The 24,969-nt window shown below is 38.3% G+C and overlaps 2 protein-coding genes across 2 annotated transcripts in view; one reads left to right on the top strand and one right to left on the bottom strand.

Moving 5' to 3' along the window:
• The window catches only part of LOC127512990 (astrotactin-2-like), a 423,953-nt gene that overhangs the window by 49,206 nt on the left and 349,778 nt on the right, over window positions 1-24,969 (bottom strand). Inside the window, exon 17 of the mRNA XM_051894406.1 lies at window positions 11,151-11,413. Within this exon, the coding sequence (XP_051750366.1) occupies window positions 11,151-11,413 (263 nt within the window). The remainder of the gene's footprint in view (window positions 1-11,150; window positions 11,414-24,969) is intronic.
• Window positions 15,332-23,640, top strand: LOC127512993 (E3 ubiquitin-protein ligase TRIM32-like). Its single transcript, XM_051894414.1, is given in 3 exon segments — window positions 15,332-15,484; window positions 17,766-18,408; window positions 18,410-23,640. Coding segments are annotated over 2 exon segments (1,980 nt in total). The 5' UTR covers window positions 15,332-15,484; window positions 17,766-17,781; the 3' UTR covers window positions 19,763-23,640.

Below are 24,969 nucleotides of genomic sequence, written 5' to 3' on the forward strand. Positions count from 1 at the left end.
CTGATTTTTAATTTCCAACATATTTTGGGTTCATTTTAATCCAGCCATATAGTAATTTTTAAACAACAGTTGGGTTTAAGAAAACTGTCCAGCAAGCTGGGCAAACATTTAACCCAACCGCTGGGTTAAAACAACCCAATCACTGGGTTTGTCCATTTTCAACCCAACTTGGGTTGTTTTTAACAGCATTTATTAATCTTAGTCAATGGTAATTTTCAACATTTACTAATACAAATTATTATTATTATTATTTTTTTTATTGTATTTGTTAACATTTGTTAATAGACTTTGAACTAACATGAACAAACCATTCGTGTTTTTTTTTTTTTTTTTACTAATGTTAACAAAGATTAATAATGCTTTAAAAAATACAGCAGTGGTCAGAGGGGATATTTGTTTTTTGATGACCATACAAGTTTGACTACAGCAATCAGTTACTAATATTTTGTTGGCTCTCTCTTGTTTTTGCATGTGTTAGGAATCCAAGAGTCCTGCGTGAAGGAGCTGTCCTTCATGTTGAATCATACATTCCCAGACAACACTATGAAAGTGCCGCTTAAAAGAAAGAAAATTGAAGGTTTAACAAATATGCCCATTAGAGTGGCATTCAGCAATTGCGAAAAGGGTTAAAAAAGTTTCTGCAAATGGGAAACAGATGAGCAGAAAAGTGTAACATGAAATATCAATGCCGATGAGAGCAGCCCCGCTCGTGGACAAACACAGAGCCGCAGACGTGCACACACATTTACCACCAGCGGTTTCCTAGAAAAATCACGCTTGACTGCTCAACTGCACATGTGAAAAATAGACAAACCGATTATGGCTATGTTTATGTATGCAGAGTAACCTAAGCCAGTTTCAACTGAGTAAACAGCGAGGGTAATTAGGTACGTGTGTTTGTAAGTGTGTGTGTGTGTGTGTGTAATGAGGGGGGATCTAATGGAGGTCAGACAGTGAGGGTGTACGGCGTTGGAACCCTAAAGGCCTCACGGCAAAGTTATCATTCTTCGCTCAAGGGTAAAAATAAGTCCACAATACCTGAGCAGTGGTGTACTGTTAGTAACTGAAGCCGCCAGTGTGCCAATATGGCGCTGACATCTTGAGTCTCGAGTCTGCGCAGTAGTGAGCGCAAAGTGGAGTGCGATATCAAGGTCCCACCCACACTCCTGCAGAATTGGTTAATACTGGAGAATAACTCATTATGTCAGTGTGAAACAAACAGTTCTGGAAATGTAGAAATTAAAGTTAAATCTACAATCTCCTCCTGAAAATCCAGAAAAAAAAAATGCTTCAATGGCTACTTCACTCAGAGAAGGTGTCAATCTCAGCTGTCAATCATGACATCAAAACCCGTGCTTTTATAGACCTTATGTAGCCCCGCCTCTTTTCAGCGCTGTGCTCGTTGTCTTTTGACTTCCGGTTTGTATTTCCACAACGATCTTAAGTATTTATGAATGAACTGCTCGTTTTAAAATCTTCCCGGTCTACTGACATTTTTTAAGACATCTGCTTTAAACATCACAATGCTCATGATAACTTTTGTTAACTCTACAACAAGTAAATTCACTTCACCAGCTAGTTATTCTTTGACAGCAATGCCATAGAAATATACAGAGCTACCGCAAAAACAGAAGTTCAAAGACAATATTATAAAGATGGCGGCGCACTTGTTTCTCTGGCGAATAAGGTCTATAGCATCAAATAACTAACTAAAACCAAACTTATTGAAAGAACAAACACTTTGACTAACATCAGCGTGATAAATACTGCCTAAAATGACAGAAACCATCTTTGGAAAAAATTATTTCATGCGTAATTTGACTGTTTAGTTCAACTCGCTCTTACAGCAATTCATACGTATTTTATGAGGTGGCTAATTCGTACGAATAAGTACAATCTCACTCATATGAATTTGTATGCTTTTTGCTAAATCGTACGTATTTTACGAGTTGCCAAATTCGTATAAATTCGTACGAATGACCCCTGCCCCTAAACCTACCCAGCACTGGGGTTTAGACTAATCGTAAAATACGTACAAATTGGTCGTGAGATAGCGTTGGTTTAGTTTGTCTCACATCCTATTTCATTATATGGAGAGGGCGGGATTTATGACCTATACTGCATCCAGCCACCTGGGGGCGATCGAGACGCTTTGGCTTCACTTTTCAGGACTCTGGTCCTAACCAGACATGATGCGACAATATTCCAGTGACAAGCAATTTGTCTGTGAATCAAAAATCACAGCCAATCAGAAGAGGGAGGGGGCGGGCTCTCTCGGCAAGCTCCCGGCACTCGCAACGAAATGGATAAGTACATAATCAAATTCATGAATATGACACAATTTTAATATTATTAAAAACACATACTGAGTTACTAAAACAATCTTTGTCATAGAATACACTTGTCTGTTCACAATGAGTTGACAGTTTGAACGTTCTTGTTTCCTTTCATTTATTTCGAAGATCTGAGGTGAATTGTCCATTTTTGCTTTCAGTATGGCTATAAAAGGCACAAAATGATATTCAAACTCACATTAGATGCTTTTAACATTAAATAAAGCACATAAACAGCACCTGAGATTATCACTGTCATACTCTGTGTTGTTGTTCAGCCGCGACGTCACAGAAAAACAGAAACCGATTCTAAAATAGAATAATCACGCATCGCGGCTAGTTAGGACAAAAACTACGATTAACATGGCAGAGATACCTTTTATTGCGCGTCGCAGCGTGTAGGACATGGCGTTACAGTATTAAACATGACAAAACAGTGTCAGTGTCTCTTTAAATTAGAATTACAACTTCAGTTTCTACTATAAAGCAGCTCTCCAGAGTGCTCATGTTTTCATTCGTGTCTGACCTTGATGGCCTGAACAGAAGAAATCGACTGAAAAAGATGTCCATGTAAAAGAAGGCGGAGTCTCAGAGCCACACCCACCTATTACATCATTGTCAGTTCAAAGGTGTTTACTAGCTGGAGCGAACTTTTCCGGAAAGTGTTATAACTCCTGAAACGAACTTTGTTTTGTCCTGATTTTGATTCTAAATGACGATTTCGTCAGCACCTTAATCAGAACCCCGCCCTGGATCAGTCCGGATCCCATACAAAGTTCAATACCAAGATTTCCGAAAACAAAAACAATTTTAAGGACAGAAACTGTCGATGACCCCTGAGTTCCACCAAACCTCTCAGCTCTAAGAGAAACCCATTCTCAGTGACAAGACAATCATGACGTCTAAATGCTATTATCTGTTGTAACTCATCTGAGCTCACCCTATTACTGTCCCCAATCAGCGTCTGATATGTGCAAACATTAGCCAGCTGGCCCGAGGAATTGATTCATCTGATGACCCAAAACCTCAGCAAACAGGTCATTCCGATCATTCGGCCTAATGTATTGAAGGAAATGTCCCTGTTTCTAGGAACGCCTATAACCATCTTCCAGGAAGGGAGCTATGGCTTCGATTGAATCCGGGGTTCAGAAGGGGACACGAAGAATGCAAATAAAAGTGCACATCGTTGAAAAGCAGCAAACTGGCTCAAGGGTGCCTATAAGCTGATTCGATTTGCTTTCTCTATCAACCTAAATGGCCAGCAAAATCCATGGGTATAGCATTCCCTGGAAAATTGATTTTAGTCAGCATCTTGCCTAGGGTTTAACACCGACTGTAAGGACAGCATCTGTGGTTTTCTTCTTCGGTGAACGAAGATTGCACCGTGATCGGATTGGTTGCACACCTTTGAATGTGTGGACGGCAATTCCCTAGCTGAGCAGCTTTATTCCAATAAGCAGACATATACTCAATTACAGCGAAGACTATCTTCAGCACACACAAAACACAACACTCCACCTGTTGAGTCGCTCGTTTTCAGGGGAATTGCTTTTAAAAAGTTTCTGTTTGCAGAGCTTTAAAAAGTCAGAACTGTAAGCAAAACTTGGAGGGCAAATAAACGATTCTTGGCAGTGTGAGTTGGTATGATGTCACACAGTTTGGGAAGAAAACACTCCTGCTGTTTTGCTGTTGCGACAAAATACTTTGTTTGACAAGCCTCCGCTGATGCAGATTGATGGTCAATCACAACCTCATTTATATCTGTCAGTTCTGCTATACTGTAGCATTTAATTAAACTTTAATCAGAGTTAAAATGATTGATAACAATAAATCTGAAAAGAAAAAAAAAAACTACAATGAAGACTTAAGTTTGCAAAGTTTAATCTAAGTAGTGACAGATCCTTTTGTCTTTTGTCAATTTAAGATTGTTCACTGTAAGATCTATAACATGCATTTATAAAATATATGGGGTGAATTTTCATTTCATGCCGACTTTAAATAAAATATTTTCCTGAAAATAAGTCACATAAGGGAAAAAAAAAAAATTGCACTGCTAAGAGGAAAAAAATAAAAATACAGATAAGTTGCATTGGTGTATAAATCACATTTTATAATTACATTCATATACAATGTAAAATACAGGTAAATAAAACAATAAACACTGTTTAACAGTATTCAGAATGAAAAATATAAGTATAAAACAAACATACATTACAGTGTCATTCATAATAAACAAAATTTATTATATAAGCCAAGCCTAAACTAATTTATTTAAAGTGAAACTGAAAATGTGCTACACAAATAAACTCCCGTATCTCTCTTATTCAGCATGAATCGAAATGTGTGCGCTTTGTGTGTGTGTTTTGTGTGCTTGACGTTTCAGAAGATTAAAAAAAAAAAAAAAGAAAAGAAAATACGTATTCGTCAACATAGGTTTGTCCTTGACAGCTACAGTAGTGACCAAAAGTGATGTTTGTTTTAATGACCATACAAGTTTGATTAAGCCATCAAAATATGAGGAAAATATTTTATATTTTTCAAATATTATTTTAAACACGAGGGAAGATCAAAACACTAAACTTAAGGTATTTATCTGACAAAATAATTTGGCAAAAAAACACAAACTACAGCAACATGTTTATGGAAGCTTGTTTACACCATGAAATACAAAATAAAAAAAGGTAATTGTGACTTTTTATCCCATAATATTTTATCTATCGACTTTTTTTTCTCGCAATTGCGAGTTTATATCACAATTCTGACTTTTTTCTCAGAATTGCGAGATTTAATCTCTCAATTGCGAGATATAAAGTCAGTATTCTGAGAAAAAAGTCAGAATTGTGAGATAAAAAGTCACAATTACTTTTTAATTTTTTTATTTAGTGGCAGAAACAAGCTTGTTTTATTCTACTATGCAAAAAACAAAAACAAAAAATTTACATTGACTTCAACATAATCAGTTATTAATATTTCATTGGTTCTCTCTTGTTTTTTCATAATTTCTTTGTATGACAGTCTGGCCAGAAATTACGTCTGTCATGTTTCAATGCGTTATAAACAAATAAAGCAATCAACTCCAAGCACAACTATGCAATATTCTTACAAAATCTGAATCTTATTTTTAATAACATTTGAATAAATACTGAAGATATCAATTTTCCTATTGGCCAGACATCACTTTTGGACACTACAACTGTATGCAAGATGTATTAAACATGCATAACGAAGACCAGAAACACACTATACAACAGTACACAGACATAAGCGTGTGGTGCTGAGTGACCCGACAGAAAAACACACTTCACACCAGGGGTGTCCAGTCCTGCTCCTGAAGGGTCACTGTCCTGCAGAGTTCAGCTCCAACCCTAAATAAACACACCTGAACCAGCTGATCAAGGTCTTCAGGCAGGTGTGTCGAAGCAAGGAGAAGTTAATTTCTGCAGGACAGTGGCTCTCCAGGAGCAGGTTTAGACATCCCTGCCTTACACGTTTGCTCACTTTACTGTAATGCCCCTTGTGGCAAGACTGAGAATGCAACGCATGCTTGTGTCAGAACAGAGTTCAGGTGTGTCCGAGCACCTGCTGCAGTTTCTTGCATAAAGTATGGCAAATGAATGCAACAGTTTGCATTAATTTTTTGGAGTTATGACAACTTTGAGTGAATTCATGTTCAACCAACAAGCTACATTGAGTTAGAGGAACTTAATAATTTGTAGCATAAACACAAATTTTTAAGTTGATTACTTGAAAAACATAAGTCACTCCAACTAGCAGAGTTGTAGCCCTGGAACCAATTAATCTTATCAGTTCAAATCAACAGCTATCATAGCACACACTAACATAACTCATTTAACATGTATATTTAATGAACAAGTAAGATATTACTTGTACACAAAAAAAGATCAATAACATGCATTTAGAAAATAGATAGGCTGAATTTATAAATCATGCAGACTTTGACTGCAGATTAGAGATGCATTAGAAACGAGTTTCCTGATGTATGAGAAATAACTTTTTTTTCTTTCTTTTTTTCATCTCTTCTCCTAAGAGTTCCTCCTTAATCTCAAAATGACTGATGAGTTTCCTACTTGCACAAAAATATAAAGAACAATGTATAAGTGTGTATGTGCGAGTTTGTGAAGGAGGGGGACCGTGATGAAAACAGGATCAAAACGGTCACATGAGAAGCTCTGCAAATTTCACTTTTTATCCTTTTCAGACCTGTTTTCCGGTAGAGTGTTTTTAAGGAAATGGACTGATAATTTCAGAACATAACAGTAGCCCAATGTCCATTAGAATAAGACAAAATATACACCGTATGCTGCCTTGCTCCATACAGCCACTTCATTTTCCTCATATATCTGTGACAAACTGATTGCTATAAGGAATAAAATGTATAACTTCTGACCATTGCAACAAAAGCAGCTCAGGGTGGCATAGAAGAAACCTGAATAAAATGAATGTTAAAATATGTTCATATTCCATGTTCATCTTTTTTTTTAGTGTGTAATGTTGCTGTTTGAGCATGAATAAGGTTTCCAAAGTCCCTCTAGTGGGAGTTCTTCTCTATATCAGTGTCAGTGTTTCTGAACTCCTTGAAACGCCTCCATTGTAGTCTTGAGTTTTCTTCACAATATTCCTCAATTAAATAATTCATATGCAGAATAAAGGGGCGGGGCCTGGTTGAGTTAGTTAGTAGTGTGTTGAAACTGGCGGTTATGGTAAGGGGCGGGACATTTCCCAAACACCAATCACAACACACTGCTCCAGCCGACCAATCAGAGCACATTGTGCTTTTCAGAAGGAGGGGCTTCATAGAGACAGGAACTAAACAGAGCGTTACTGACAGACTGGGAAGAGAGGAGCTGAACAATGGAGAATATGAGGAAAATAATCAACATTCAAGCAGGAAAACCTAAAAAGTGCTGGGTTAAAAACAACTCACGTTGGGTTGAAAATGGACAAACCCAGCAATTGGGTTGTTTTAACCCAGTAGTTGGGTTAAATGTTTGCCTTACATGCTGAGTAGTTTTATTTAACTCAACTATTGTTTAAAAATGACTATATGTCTGGCTTAAAATGAACCCAAATTATGATTTAAAATCAGACACATAATTACTAGAGGAAACAATAATAATCAAAAGATGAACATTTATTAATAAGCAATTTAATAAATGTTTATTGTTTAATTATTTTTTCATTAAACTTATTAATAAACGTTCATTTATGAAACATATTAATAAATGTAAATTTCCAACATATTTTGGGTTCATTTTAAGCCAGCCATATAGTCATTTATAAACAATAATTAAATAAAACTACTTAGCACGTTGGGCAAACATTTAACGCAACCACTGGGTTAAAACAACCCAATCCCTGGGTTAAAACAACCCATTCGCTGGGTTAAAACCACCCAATCGCTGGGTTAAAACAACCCAGTCGCTGGGTTAAAACCACCCAATCTCTGGGTTAAAACAACCCAATCGCTGGGTTAAAACAACCCATTCGCTGGGTTAAAACCACCCAATCTCTGGGTTAAAACAACCCAATCGCTGAGTTAAAACAACCCAATCGCTGGGTTAAAACAACCCAATCCCTGGGTTAAAACAACCCATTCGCTGGGTTAAAACCACCCAATCTCTGGGTTAAAACAACCCAATCGCTGGGTTAAAACAACCCATTCGCTGGGTTAAAACAACCCAATCGCTGAGTTAAAACAACCCAATCGCTGGGTTAAAACAACCCAATCGCTGGGTTAAAACAACCCATTCGCTGGGTTAAAACCACCCAATCTCTGGGTTAAAACAACCCAATCGCTGGGTTAAAACAACCCATTCGCTGGGTTAAAACCACCCAATCTCTGGGTTAAAACAACCCAATCGCTGAGTTAAAACCACCCAATCTCTGGGTTAAAACAACCCAATCGCTGGGTTAAAACAACCCAATCGCTGGGTTAAAACAGTCAGTCGCTGGGTTTAAACAACTTATTCGCTGGGTTAAAACAACCCAATCCTTGGGTTAAAACAACCCAATCACTGGGTCAAAACCACCCAATCGCTGAGTTAACCAACCCAATCACTGGGTTTGTCCATTTTCAACCCAACTTGGGTTGTTTTTAACCCAGCATTTTTTAGAGTGCAAAACAAAGGCCACAATGTGCTGTGTTTAATTGTGGGCAGATTATGCAGGAATGTCAATGTTTGGTTCTCAAGTCAATGTAAACACAGACCGAATCACCACCTCATGTCTTAATCATGAAGCGCTTTCATTTCTGTTAGAAAACATGCCAAAAGAGGCGTCATTTTGGGTTCAGATAAATGCAGGGAACATGACAGCATTGTGTCTGAAGAGCATTCTGTAGGTCTTTGTGTCTGTTACGCTAATTGACAGGAGGCTGCGACCACGAGGAGTCCTGGCTCATCCCCGGGGTCCATGACATCAATATCATCCTCATAATCTCGCAGTATTTTCAGAGCACGCTACGCACTAGTCTGAGCCGACTCGGCTGCGTTTTTCTCTCCTGTTTGTTTACCAATCGACAGAAACCCGCCAGGGACCGTCTGCTATCGATTGAGAGCCTTTCGTCATTGTTGACGCTCCTGTTATTAGCCAGGTCCACACCCACACACACACACACCCACACACACACACACACACACACACCGGCTTCAGCAATTAGCTGAGGGAATCGGTGTTATGAAGCGGGTCCGATCCCCGTCAGGTACGCACCGGGCCAAACAGGCCATTTGGTAAGTGAGTCACTCATAGTCTCTCGACGCTGCAGAACAACAGACACTGGTTAATGGCATCTTGCCTTTCAAGACGTCAGCAGTACAAGGGATGATGCGGAAAAAAAAGCCCTTGCAAATCTGCTCCGAAAGTAAATTTAATATCCTCATTACGTCTGTGACTCAGATGATGCACAGCTACTAATGCAATATACGGACAAATAAGATATATATTCGACCAAGAAATGGTTAACATTTTCATTAGTCTTTTATTATGATTTTCATATATAATATTTAAATCTATCTGTCACAGTCTTCTCAGTTCTTAGCATCCTTCCAGACAGACAAAGCCTTCATGATCGTAATGAAAATCACTCCTGCCATCTACTGGTACATCTGGAGCAGCAGAATACGTCACTCATTCCCACTGCCAGCATCCAACAAGAAAACAATATCTGAGGAATTCATGTTTATACCTTCCACATGTACGCTGAACATTAACCCTAGCTGTAGTTCGGTTATTTAGAGAACAGATGTCATGTTGATACAAGGTCATATACAGTGCACAATATATTATTGCCCAGCTTTTTATATAAAGTTGGACATATAAGTATGTCCAACTTTATTCGCATACTAGAGCGATACAGTATATGCTATATAACAAATTTTCTTGCCAATAATGTCAATTGAGTATAACAAGCAACTTTAATGGATAACAGATGTGTTAAATTGATCAGAAGTGACAGTAAAGACATTTACAATGTTACAAAGGATTTCTAATTTCAAATAAATGCTGTTCTTTTGAACATTCTCCCAATCAAAAAAAAAAGCCGCTCAGATTTCCGTACCCTTGTGATGTAGGAAGGGGATCTTGTTAAAATATTACCGCCCCTTAATCTGCACGTTTCCACCCACGGCCGCCATTTTGTTTTCGTAAGCAACAACGGTGTACCAGTTCTAATACCATGGCAAAAGTTGGAGCAAAGCATGCTAACTGTTCTGTCATTGGCTGCACAGACGAGCACTGAACACTATTTAGAGTCTCGTTAGCTTGGATAGCCTGAAGTTGACTCTGACAAGCTCGATTGCTAAAAAAAAATTAGTGTTTCTGTCCAAGTGATATTTTGGAAAAAATATTAGACCATTCACAGCATTTGATAGCAATCATAAACGTTAGCCTGGTGTGTATGACTCTGTTTGGCAAACAGGTACACTATGTATAGTGGGCGTCCATACGGGTTTAGCACAAAAGATTAACATGACGGCACATGCTAGTGGATGAGTTGAATCAACTCCACAGGCAACTACATAAATTTATCCACTAACCATTCAGAAACGTCCAGTTTCATTCTAAAAGTTGTAACTTCTTCCTGAGTCTCTCCATCAGTGTCGACTCCGGTTTGAACAATGTAAGGCTGAACACCGTTACTGACAATCCTCATTTTGTCTGCGTGAGATTCTCCAGCTTTGTTGTTGTTGAGCTGTTAAAGCTCCGCCCTCTTCTGGAAAGGGGGCCGGGAGCAGCAGCTCATTTGCATTTAAAGGGACACACACAAAAACAGCGTGTTTTTGCTCACACCCAAATAGGGGCAAATTTGACAAGCTCTAATAAATGATCTGTGGGGTATTTTGAGCTAAAACTTCAGACACATTCTGGGGACACCAGAGACTTATATTACATCTTGTGAAAGGGGCATTATAGGTGCCCTTTAAGCAGCACAACTGTTTACAACATTGATAATAATCAAAAATGGTTCTTGAGCAGCTAATCATCATATTAGAATGATTTCTGAAGGATCATGTGACACTGAAGACTGGAGTAATGATGCTGAAAATTCAGCTTTGATCACAGGAATAAATTACATTTTACTATATATTCCCATAGAAAGCAGCCATTTTAAATTGTAAAAATATTTCAGAATTTTTACTGTATTTTTGATCAAATAAATGTAGCTTTGGTGAGCAGAAGAGACTTACTTCAAAAACATTTAAAAAAGTGTAGATGGATGTCTAAAGAATTCGTGGGGAAACAATTTGCTTCTAATATGAATAAGAGTGAAAAGCTTCATCAGATATATCCCTCAGTTACCTCTTTAGTAACGTTATCCTGCACCAGGCTGTACAGGGGCACGACGCGGCTGACCTCCAGCAGGACCGGTGTCGGACTGGGCGTCTCACGGCCTGCCTGCCTGCACAGGTGACAGGCGGCCGGGCAGCTGCCCTTCTCCTGGCAGCGGATCTCCACGCCAGCCACCAGGTCATCAGACAGCAGCTGCGTCTTCAGCAGGCCCGACAGGTAGCTGATGAACGGTACAGCTTTCAGATCCCGCCGGCCGCCCTGATCCGTGACTTCTGTGGAGGTGAGAGACAGTATGACGTCACTGGTACACTGTGTCTGTACATTTGTGACTCAGATCGAGTCCAGTTCTGGATCAGAACTAAGTGATGTTATTAATAGGAATGAGCCTATTATGATTAAGAGTGATGAAGAAGAAAGGTCGGTTTCATAGAGTTTTAAAATGTCTTAATTTAATAAGTGTAACTTTCCTTACACCTTAAACATATGTGAGCCCTTTTGAAAAAAAGAGTACTTATTACATAAATATTTTAGTTTAAAATATACATAAGTGCAAACTGAATGTAATGTTTTCACTTTAACATTGCATGTTAATTGCAATTAAATGAAAATGTATTGTAGTGCACAATGCAATTAGCTGAATTTTTGAGTGTTTTATTGAGTAGGACTTACATGCATCTTTTTTTATGTCCCAGGTGATATATATATATATATATATATAATTTATAAAACAGTTCTTTCTGGTTCTCGAATCTGATTGGCTGATAGCTGTGTGATATTCTAGTGATAACAGCACTCCTACCTTTTCTCCGCTTGAAGCGACTGTTATGACGGCCGAGCAAATACACCATAATTTTTGCCAATACTACACTTGTTGTACCACGAACTGTAGTTTAAGAGTTTTTTTTAGGTGAGAATCATAATGCCTTTTTTACAATTTGTTTGGACGTTTTCGGAGATGTGAGCTCCAGGCCGTCAGCGGCCGTTCAGAGCTCGTGTACCCGCCGAGAACAGCTTCATCTCGGCCAGTGCTTCGGGGATTTGCCGCTGGCTCTTATAGTGGTTAAACATGAGATATAATTCATTTTGGGTACATAAAACGGGCAATCTTTGGTCTTATTAATCTATTACTTGTTCCTGAGCAAATGGAATTGTGCTATGTTAAATTTGATAATTTAAGGCTATATTTAACTTACATATAGCATAGCATATTGGCTTCAACTAGACGGGAAATATTAGACGAAGACTCTTTTCCGCTCTTCAAATACATAAAACATTAGCCTTTACAGACACAGTGTTTCTTAAGCAAAGAAAACGCTGTACATTTTCTTTCAAACATCAGATCTTTATTTACCTTTGCATTGCAAACAAGCCGAAATCTCCAAACTGCGTGCGGCACTTTATTCACGATAAGGCAGATTTATAAGTTTTGACTGACAGTTTGAGGATCAAATGGAGTTACGAGGTTTTGTCATAAGCTCTTTAAAATCCTATTCATTCATTAAATATTTGTAAAACCTACATACAGGCGTAACGGGGGACCAATAGCATTGATTTTTTAAAAATAAAATAAAACAAAAATGAGGAAATATAGAGATACGAGGTTTCCGCCTGACACCGACAATATATTCTTAACTGTGTTGCATTTATTTTATTTTATTTATTTTTTGGCATTTGGTAATTATCCAAGCAACACTTAACACTAGTTGGGAAACACTGCTGTAGAGCATTGTTAAATATTGTTGTTCAATAAATACTATTTATGTTGTATTTGGTATTGAGAAAGGGTCCATTAGTGCGTAATATGAATTGAGTGAAAGTTACATTAATACGCCATTAGATGGTGGCAAACTTTACGAGTGAATGAGTCAGTCGCAAGAGACTTTTAAATTGAAAGGGACTTTTGTAAACAGGATGTTGTTTTAGCGCTGTATGTTATAGAAAATTCCCTTAACGGTAAAAAGTACAAATACAAAGATCACTTTCCTCATCGGACATATATAATATAATAATGGATATAATATTATGGACATCGACCTGAAGAATGAATGTTATATCAGACACAGGTAATGCTCGTTCTCTCTCTCTCTCAGTAATACTGTACAAAATACAGTGAGTTTCAATGAAGCGACTCAACATTCCTTCATTACTAGTTATAAAGTGACGTTTTAGAATTAGTAACGGAGGCTTGGTCAAACTGTCAACTTGTGATTTGTATCCATAGCAGAAGGAAGCAGTTCTGCGCAAAATAAGTTTTAAAAGACACTCCGTTGTTGTTTCTTATTTATTTACACACTCGTGCCGTCGAACTGTTGTATAAATGCAATATCACACTAGTAGCCGTGCAATATGCTGTACATTGTGATTACCTACAGATGATTAATCACAGCCGTGCTGATATACAGCCATATCGCATGGCTACTCATGTGATGTTGCTCATATATCACCTGGGACATATAAACTGTCTCAAGGCATTACGCCACATTAGGCGTTTTTTACGCTAAGCATTTTAGAATGCCCCGGGTTGATTTTCATGTTCGTTTGCAGTGTTCGTGCGCAGAAACCTTGGCAGACTCAAAACAATGCGATTACGTGGGGAAAAATCTTAATTGAGTGCCGAGACGTCCTTGAGATGGCTAAACAGATGTGCGATTCTGAATAATAGCGTCTGTTCTCTGCGCTCCACAGCTGATTTCCCTAAACATCCCGGTCCTCACTGTGCCTGGAGATGGCATGAGTCATTATGCTGGATTTTAGCATGACAGGCAAACACTTGGAGGAGGAGGAGGAGGAAGCGTAGTGGGAGAGAAAACAGTCTGAGGCCGTTGTGTCTGCAACAACACGGAGATGTGCCAATCCAGAGCCTCAGTCAGTGTTTGTGCTGAGAAAATGACACGGCTGGAGTAACTGTAACAGCCTGCAGTAGGCCTGTGCTGTTTAAATGATTCGTTTCATGCAGCTTAATCATACTGAGATGAAGCATTTTGAAGTGTTTCTCCACCAGTCAAACGGAAAACATCTGGCTGTACAAATCCCCGTCATGTGTGTTCTCCCTCTTTGCTGGTGTGACTTTAACTATGTCATCTGCTTTGAGCCGACACCGGAGTAAACAGAGTTTGAGTAGATTTAGACAGCCGGGCTGTAAAGAGACAGGGTTCTGGCAGTGCATTCTTTACTGACAGAATGAACTGCATATCCCATCATGCACTGTGAATGATGTAATCGAATGTTGACGACTCTGATCTATATAGAGAACATTCATTCAACAATTTCGACTATGTTGTTGATAAATTATGATTCAGTCAGTATTAAATGACTATAAAATGCATCATCGACTACTTGATTGTACTAATATTCAGACAATTTTGCAAAGTCATTGTTTAATCATTGGGGTTTCTTCTCAATCTTCCATTTTGCAAGATTTTTTTGAATCATTTATTAATAAGCTGCACATCATCTTCCACCATTCAAATTCTAATAATATAATGTAAAAAATAATATAGCAATCTCTTTGCTGTTGAGGCAATACTGTTTAATATTATGCAAGTTTAACAGAGGGACACTTTCAGACAGAGATTTGCTGCCATCTAGTGGTAAATGATTATACTGCAGATGCATTTCATATTAAAATAGTAAGGGAAATAGTTTTGTAGTTCTTTTCTTTCTTTCAGGCATCTGTCGAAAATCGTAATGAAGCATAATTTACACATTTTATGACACATCTGAATATATTTTTGCATTTTTAACATTAAGTCTGTGTAATCTTTAACAATAACAGCTGTCATTCTCTGATTATTTCTTGCATTAATATAATATAATATAATATAATATAATATAATATAATATAATATAATATAATATTTGTTTAATATTATATAAACTCACAATCCGGCTTTACTTTCTTTATAGCAGCACTGAATTTTTTTTTTTACTTTTTGAAGAATTCTGATTTTTTTTTTTTTTTTTTTTTTTTTTAATTTGTAACACTTAGCTCTTTATATTCTCAGTAATAGAATTATTATTATTATTATTATTATTATTATTATTATCACTATTGCATCTGGGATCCACCCATGTGTTTGAGCTCTTTAGCTTGTGGCACTGAAATAACTTTGCGCATCACGCATGACAACAGCAGCCACTCATCTGATTGGTTCCTGCGCACATCAATGAACAGACACGCAACGCGACCGCTTCCGCGGCAGCCAACGAAATCTCGCCGGGGGCGGGACTTACACAACGAATCAACCTCCGCTATGACGTCACCTCCGCAGTGTTGCGCGCACCCGTTGACATGAGAGACGCGCGCGTCGTCACATCAAGCAAAAGCTACTGTTGAACTGAAGGTAGGAAATCACGTAACAACCAACACTTAAACACGCATGAATGTTTTTAGCATGCGTTTGTGACCGTGCTTTCATTGTGATTGGCATGCGCGCAGAAGACAGAAATGACGATACTCAGATCGCAGTGTTTTGAAGCTTTGGGCCTGTAAATCAGCTGATTTGACAATATAACTACATATATATTCAGATTGTTTATGGTCAGCTGTATAAGTGTGACTCTAAATAATGCATGCATTAAACTGGTACAACAGATGACTGCGTGTTCCAGAAACATGATGGTGATCTAATAGCTAGACATCTGGCTACCCAAATAAACACAAGACGGGCTGTTGCTGCTGAGTTGTTTTAAAAAAAGGGAAATTGCATTAAGCTTAATATATGCCATAGCATTTGAAAATCGATTGTATTTTTTATGAGGATGAATATATGATCATGAGGTGAAATTGTGGTATAACAGCCAGTAAATACAGAAAGAGCATCAATGCATGTCATCAGACTGCTTCTGTAATGACGTGACATTTTCTCATGGTTGATGTGAGCATCCCATCCATTGCTCTGGACTTTAAAAAAAAAAAAAAAAGTAATAATTTTACTTAAATGTTGTATAAGGCTAATTATATTTCATATAGCACCATTATATCATCCTCTGGATATCAGTGCAGGTATCTGACAAAAAAAAAAAAAAAAAAAAAAAACTATATATATATATATATATATATATAAAGAAAAACAACATTTCACAGTTTCGACAAAATGTTACTTTATATATTGTCAAATGTTGTGATTGTGATTTGACATTTAACATCTCATTGTTGCGGCTGCTTGGATATCAAAGCAAAAACAACCATAAAATGACACTGGAACAGCAGTTTGCATGTTCAACAAGAACTAGAAACCAGCAAGTGATCACTTGGAAGTCCACACTGTATATGAAAAATATCAGTGTTTTGTTTTTGGATCGCTAATGCATTATCATTATTATTACTATAATTATATTTTACATTACAAACGTAGTATGTCTAACCTTTTTTCTAGGGCTGCACGATTAAACGAAATTAACCCGAAATCACAGTTATACTATTTGGCTTAGTGCGATTATGAATCAAACATCAAACATCTTTCCAAACATGAGAAGCATTTATGAACCTTATGAATTGCCAAATCACGTGTGGTTTCATTTCGAATAATCGTGCAGCCCTTCTTTCTTCACTTTCACCTGCTGTGTCTGTTTAAATCTGCATCGGGTGAAATGCTTTTAACGAATTACAAGCTAAAAAAAAATACCATATTATCAGCCCTAAGCATGTTCTGAGAATGTGTTCATGCAGACTATAAATGTAATCGCAGCCTTTTAAGGATTAAAGTGTTAGTTCACCCAAAAATGTAATTTCTGTCATTAATTACTCACCCTCATGTCGTTCCACACCCGTAAGACCTTCGTTCATCTTCGGAAAAAAAATGAAGATATTTTTGATGAAATCTGAGAGGTTTATGACTCGTCCATAGACAGCAATATAATCAACACTTTCAAGGTCCTGAAAGGTACTAAAGACATCGTTAAAACAGTCATGTGACTGCAGTGGTTCAACCTTAATGTTATGAAGAGACGAGAATACTTTTTGTGCGTGAAAAACAAGACAAAAATAACAACTTTATTCAACAATCTCTTCTGTGTCATTCTCATACGTTGTTTACGTCCAGCGCTTCCAGGTTCTACGTCAGAACGCCGACTCATTATTGGCCGGCTCCTGCGTCAGCATCACACGCATGCGTCGTGCTGATCACGTGATCAGCTTTGGCCAATACTGAGCCGGCATTCGGACGTAAACATGGAAGCCTTCACAGTTTTTACTGCGTCACCTGCGTAAGGTTATTATTGTTGAATAAAGTTATTTTTGTTTTGTTTTTGCACACAAAAAGTATTCTCGTCTCTTCATAACATTAAGGTTGAACCACTGCAGTCACATGACTGTTTTAATGATGTCTTTAGTACCTTTCTGGACCTTGAAAGTGATGATTATATTGCTGTCTATGGATGAGTCATAAACCTCTCGGATTTCATCAAAAATATCTTAATTTGTTTTCCGAAGATGAACGAAGGTCTTACGGGTGTGGAATGACTTGAGTAATTAATGACTGAATTTTCATTTTTGGGTGAACTAACCCTTCAATAATTGCACATTTGGACCAATAATTAAAGTAAATGACGATTCTCCTTTTTATTATGACTGAATGCAATACACATCAAACACATAGACATGACTTTTTTCCTCCCCTGTAGACACCCAGTAGGCATCATGGCCACACCAACGTCCCTAGACCCAGATTTGGTCCGGGAGGTGCTGGAATGCCCCATTTGCCTGGAGACCTACAACCAGGATCAGCTTCGACCCAAGCTGCTGCAGTGTGGTCACTCTGTGTGTCGCCAGTGCCTTGAGAAACTCCTCGCCAGCACGATAAATGGCGTGCGCTGCCCCTTCTGCAGCAAGGTGTCTCGTATGAGCAGTATTTCCCAGCTGGCTGACAATCTCACTGTTTTGAAGATCATTGACTGTGCAAGTTCATGCGGTTCCACCATGGGCCTCATGTGCAAGTCTTGTAAAAACCGCCTGCCCCGTCAATACTGCCGTGACTGCAGCATTGTGTTGTGTGATATTTGTAAAACCGAGGGGCACCAGCGTCAGGGCCATGTAGTACAGGCCATTCGCGTAGCTGCCGAACAGTGCCGGAAAGACATCAGCGGAAAGCTTTCTAACTTGCGGGAGGCAATGGGCAACATTCAGAAAAAGAAGACCGCTATCGACAACGTGACAAAATCACTCAGACTGAAGTACAAGGCTGTGCAGCAGGAGTATGCCAAGGCTGAGTTGCGGCTCCAAGAGGAACTGGGGCGTTCCCGCCGTGCCTTTGCCACCTCCTTGGCCTGAAATAGAGAAGCTCAATGCCCAGATTCTAGAGGAGCAGACGTACCTGCTCAACATCGCTGAAGTGCAGGTGGTGTCAAGATGTGACTACCTAACCATGAGGATCAAGCAAACTGATATTGCTCTACTAGAGGAAGGGAGTAACAATGAAGAAGAGGAGCTGGAGATAAAAACCAATCTGCCTATCGTTCTGAAACTACAAGACCCTGAACTGGTTAAAATGGAGTGTGCAACACCCTTAAACGTGGCACAACTGACCACAAAACCCTGCACTGTCAATGCCGAAGAGGAAGATGGACTCGATTTCGCCGCTGCCGCCCCTTTGGACATTTATCGTGATATCGACATGGTGACGGCGGTTGAAGAGGCTGTTTGCGCTTCTCCCGGTAGCTTCAAGTCCAAGTCTGTAGATGGAGGAGGACCTCCTCCAGGGGCTTCTGGTGGGCAGCTCTGTCAGTTCGTGAAAAAGATGGGATGCAAGGGCAATCTGCCAGGCATGTTCAACTTGCCTGTAAGCATTTGTGTCACGCCGCAGGGTGAGGTTCTCGTGGCCGACCGAGGGAACTACCGCATCCAGATCTTCAACCGCAAGGGCTTCCAAAGGGAGATACGCCGCAACCCGAGCAGCATCGACAACTTCGTCTTGAGCTTCCTCGGTGCCGACCTGCCCAACCTCATCCCTCTCTCCATTGCAATCACTGCTCAGGGCCTCATCGGTGTCACTGATAACTACGACAACTCTGTGAAGGTTTACACCACCGATGGCCACTGCATCGCCTGCCACAAGAACCAGCTCATCAAGCCGTGGGGAATTGCGGCCATGCCTTCGGGGCAGTTTGTCGTGTCAGATGTCGAGGGGGGGAAGCTGTGGTGCCTGGCTGTGGATCGTAACGTAGGGGTAGTGAACTATAACCGATTGTGCTCGGCCGTCAGGCCCAAATTTGTAACTTGCGACTCCTCAGGTACAGTCTACTTCACACAGGGCTTGGGTCTGAATATCGAGAATAGACACAATGAGCACCACCTCGAAGGGGGGTTTTCCATCGGCTCGGTGGGGATGGATGGGCAGCTGGGAAAGCAACTCAGTCACTTCTTCTCAGAGAACGAGGACTTCCGATGCATCACCGGCATGTGTGTGGACACTAACGGGGACTTGATCGTAACAGACAGTGGCCGTAAGGAGATACTGCAGTTCCCCAAAGAGGGTGGCTTCAACGTTCTCATTCAGGAGGGCCTTACGTGCCCTGTAGGAGTAGCTGTTACCCAGAAGGGACAACTGCTTGTCTTAGATTGCTGGGACCACTGTGTGAAGGTTTACACATATTTGCAAAAGAGACGTTCCTCTACGTGTTAAGACTGCTGTGTCCATGAGACTAGTCACTTTAATTTAATGGCTACAAACTTGCTTCTCTGTGATTTCTGACCTGTGACTTGCAGTGGCTGGGATCATGCAGCTACGCCGCAGCCATTCACCACTGCCATGGAGCAATTGGAGGATGACTTATGGGTATTATTATGGATGGTTTGGGCAAATGGATTTTGAAATATAGCACAACTGATGGCAATAACTGAAAATGTTGTTCTTTTTGCGTGCATTTCAGTTCTCATCTATGTTTTTTTCTTGCGCTGCTGTACAGGCATTAAGTCATTTTTTATAAATGATATATTGAATATTCCAAGTTAGGCTCAATCAACAGCATTTGTGGCATAATGTTGGCAATCGTAGAAAAAGACTTGAAAAATAAAGGTTATGGTGAGGCACTTACTATGTAAATGGGCTAATTTTTGGAGGGTTAAAAGCAGAATTGTGAAGCTTATAACACTCAAAATACACACATTATGTTACAATTTGTGGATTAATTCAGGTGAAAAGTTGTTGTCTGCATTTATTTTATGGCAGATTTAAACATTGTGTTATGGCAACAGTTAGATATAACTTAGATTTTTTTTTTTTTTTTTCTTTCAACACTGCAATCTTGTTAACACTAATTTTACATGTTGTTGCAATACCTTTGAAAAAGCGAGTTTTAACATTTATGGATTGGCCACATCCACCTCCATTGCAAATGCCTCACTGAAACATATATATATATATATATATATATATATATATATATATATATATATACACCATTATTGAGGTTATCAACATTATGCCACAAGTGCTACGATTGATCTTGTACTGAACCCAGAATATTTCTTTAATGGGAAGGTGCTTCATTTGATTTGGAAAACGTGACTTAAAACGCTGCTGTGAGTGTCATGTTCATGTGTAATCGTTGTAATGAGTTCCCATAATGCCCTCTCTATTAAAGTGCCCCCTCATAACTGAAGCCTGTGTCAGTAAAAGGACTTTCTGATTTCTGTGACAGTATGAGTCTTCTACATATTAAAAAACAGTCAAACTAAAGAACAATGAGCTTGAAAAATTATGTTATTGTTACTACAAAGATGAGAAGATTATCTCAGTTGTCTATTATTGTTATTAATTTACTGTGAATTGGTGTGTAGTGTAATCCAGTTTGTACAAGCATTGCTATGTTGCAGGAACCAAAGGCCTGTCAAATTCAGGAGATATTTACAAGCCTATCATCAGAGTAACTGCAATAGTTCAACTGAAGCAGGGAAATGACTCAGCAATTTACAGTCTATATTACACAATATATGAAATGATATTTCGCATTAAAGTGTCCTTGTATCTAAGAGGTGGATCTTAAAACTGTCCTTCTTGAAAGCTTTAGACAGTGCTGAGTTCGGTGTCTTAAAATCTTGGTTGTGCTATTAGTAACATTTATGGTTTTCATACGGATCTGTAGGTCTAAACGTGTGCTGGAGCAGGTTAAGGTTATATGAAACAATCACAATTAGATTAGAATAGAAACCCATGATCACAATTCATAACAGTGCAACTACTTGTTGCATTCTCTGTTGCAGAGGGTGCTGTAGTAGACATACGTCTTGTTTTATGTTTGTTTTCTCTTTACAGGTCAGCTACTGTCATCAACAGTTAGAAGACAATTTCGCTAAGTTAAAGTCATAACATATCCAGTTAAATGGCACATTTGAAGTTAATCAATATCAAAATCACCATCTTTAGTAGGTTGCTTATTGCCAAATAACGCAAGTTGAACTGGACCACAAGTTGGTAGTGTGTTGGCCACGCATTTGCATCTGTGCATTTGCGTGAAATGTTTCTGGCCTTATTAATTGTACAGTTTAAGTTTTGAGTTTTAATAATCGTGCATTACCAACTAACGCAGACAGCCTGCATTGGCCTTATAATAAATGCAGCCTCCCCGGCACAGGAGATCCAGAGATACTAGAAAAGTGCACTGTCTGCCGTGCCATTAGAAAAGTCTGTGTGACCCTTAAGAGACTAGTTCACCCAAAAATGAAAATTCTGTCATTAATTCCTCACCCTCATGTTGTTGCAAAACCATAAGGCTTTCGTTCATCTTCACAAATGAAGATGTTTTTGATGAAATCTGAGAGCTTTCTGTCCCTCCGTTGACAGTCTTCGCAACTACCACTTTCAAGACTCAGAAAGGTTGTAAAGACATCATTAAAGTACTCCATGTGACTGCAGTGGTTTAACCTCAATTTTATGAAGCAACGTGAGTGCTTTGTGCAAAAAAAAAAAAAAAAAAAAAAAAATTACCAATTTATTTACAAAATATTTATGTCCAACGTCCACTCAACGTCAACACAACACGCATGCATCGTGGTGCTCTCGTGAACGGCCGTTGGTGATTAATATTTTATAAATAAAGTGGTAAATTATTTATTTACCACTTTATTTAGTGACTCGCTAAATTATTTAGTGACTCACGTCACTTCATAAAATTGAGGTCAAACCACTGGAGTCACATGGATTACTTTACATGGATGTCTTTACTACCTTTCTGGGGCTTGAAAGTGGTAGTTGTGAAGGCTGTCTATGGAGGGACAGAAAGCTCTCAGATTTCATCAAAAAGATCTTCATTTGTGTTCCAAAGATGAACGAAAGTCTTAAGGGTGTGGAACGTGAAAAGGGTGAGAAATTAATGACAGAATTTTCATTTTTGGGTGAACTAACCCTTTAAAAAACTAGAACATGATTTTCATTGAATTGCCTGGCCATGTTAGAAGTAGAACACGTTTTTAAAGACGGCTTTAATTTATGCCTTCATGCAACTGTGCTGCAGACAGAAATAAACTGTTAAATTAATCTAGCTCTAATCCTAAAATAATAATAATAATAATAATTCACAAATTCTGTTGAAATGCCAAGAGCAAAGACACAATGAAAATGGAAATAATGTAACAAACACCTTGTATTCACCAGTTTCTGCCAGTTTGTTCTTGTTTTGGCTGCTTTCCATTCTCTTATAAAATCTAGAGGTTCTTCTAAAATATCGTCTTGTTGTGTTAGGAATTGTGCTCATCCTTTAAATGGCTCTCACTTAATATAATATGTCATACATGTGATAAAATGTCAATTAGTAATAATTTTCAATAGTATTTATTGCCATTTCCCTGCTCTAGTCATTGACCAATTGATTTATTTTTTAATTAGTCACAAGTATCAATACATGGAGCTTTAACAGTAAGCGGGAGTATGCAATTTTTAGCAATTACCAAGATACAGTAATCAAATTTTCACAATTAAAATAAATAAATAAATAAAAAAAAGTGCTAAAGAGGAATTATCACTATTATAAGATCTGGTCATCATTTTCTTAGACGTATAAAGCAATATATGAAAAATGGGGCACAGGGATTTTGTTACTTATTTTTACTTTTAGTAAACGCACAAAGCTAGATCCACAATGCAAGATATATTTTTTCCTTCTATTCAGACGAAGACCATCATGAGTGAGCGTTTTTTATTTTGTTTTATTGTTTCTTGTTGGTTGTCAAAGCATAATGTGCAACAAATCATGAACAAGTGACATATGACAGGTATTAGTCGTATGTAAATCGCCTGCAAAGTTTCCCTTTTCTGGGTGTCTTACATTAACCATCATGATGATTTAGGTCATATCAAATATAGTAAGACCTAAACAATGAGTGTTTTCTCACACTGTTGTGCTTTTGTCAGGGTTTAATAGCAGGCGATTCTGACATATTGCTTTCATAGTTCATCTAAACAATCATGTTCAAGCATTGATGTTGGCGTCAGTGAAATGAGTCCCAAATTCGTGTTTGTAAAGTTCATGACCAACTGTGTGCAATAAAAGCAACATCTGAGAATCTGTATTTATTTTTTTTGACTCCACCAGTTGTATTAAAGATCTTTGCCTCAATGTTACTGAAAGATAAGCCATTACCAGGTCAACTGTTTGACACTTTTAATCGTGTTTAAAAGCAAATTAATGCATTTTAAATGATCCTGTGGAATACAGTGTGGGGGAAATAGGTTAATAAACAGATCAATATTTCTGATCCCTGGCCTAGTGTGTCCTAGTGATTTAAGACATTGACACACTCAAAGACTCACTACACAACTAATCATAGACTAGGTGTTTACAAAATGCATCTGAAATCGAATACTTCCCTACTATATAGTGTGTGAAAAACAGAGTAAAATGTCCAAAAAACAGTAGGCGAAAAGTCCCTGGACGACCTTCTTCCGGTGAGATTCTGAAGTGCACATTTGATGGACACTTTACTATCCCATGAGGTCAGGAGAGGATTTGTGAATGGCACTGAAGTAACACAGCTGATGCTGATAGGTCATGTGACAGTACTATTCATACTACCCATATTCATACTATATAGAACTTATACTTAATGGTCGTGGTTTGAGTTCAAATTCAAATGTACCTGTTCAGACGGTATGTGATTTTGGACAGACCAAATCGTCTGCAGTATCATTGGCTGTTGATTGCACGTGTTTGTCAAGAAAAGAAAATATCAGCCAGATTTCAAATATGTTTGTCAAGGGGTGTATTTATAATCCCAATTTGTAACCACAGTTGTAATCCAGTGAATTTATTCTGGTTGTTAATGTTATAGACGAGGTGTGTATACAATGTCTGCATCGTTTCGCCTGATGATTTGTACATGTTTTGATTCATTCAAATCAAAAGTTAAGTTTTGTTCTTATTTTAATCTGCTTATGTTGTTTTTGTTTTCATTTATGCTATTACTAACTCTTCTATTGGGCCATCAAGTCATATATTACTGAGCATTTGCAACTCTTATGGTTTGCAGTTGCATTAGTTTGCTAAAAGATGGCAATTTGTCATAAGTAAAAGTTTATATCATCAGTACATTGTTCATATTATGTTCCAGTGAGGTCCTGATGAAACAACTTTGAAGGGAAAGATTGGTTATTTAATTGCTGGGATTGTTTATGGTTATTGAATAGTCTCCAGAAGAATCTGCAGCCACCCATGAGAACAGTCCTACATTTGCTTGTGAATGTAGAATATTATATGTATTGTATGAATTATACGAATTGTATATGGTGTTGATGATAATGTCATGATAATTTCATATGGCTTCAGAAGACCTTGAACATGGTGGACTTTTCATATGGACTGTTTTTGTTGTACTTCATGACTGTCAAGTCTCCAA

The sequence above is a fragment of the Ctenopharyngodon idella genome, chromosome 5, assembly GCF_019924925.1.
Source record: "Ctenopharyngodon idella isolate HZGC_01 chromosome 5, HZGC01, whole genome shotgun sequence".
Taxonomy (NCBI): Eukaryota; Metazoa; Chordata; class Actinopteri; order Cypriniformes; family Xenocyprididae; genus Ctenopharyngodon; species Ctenopharyngodon idella.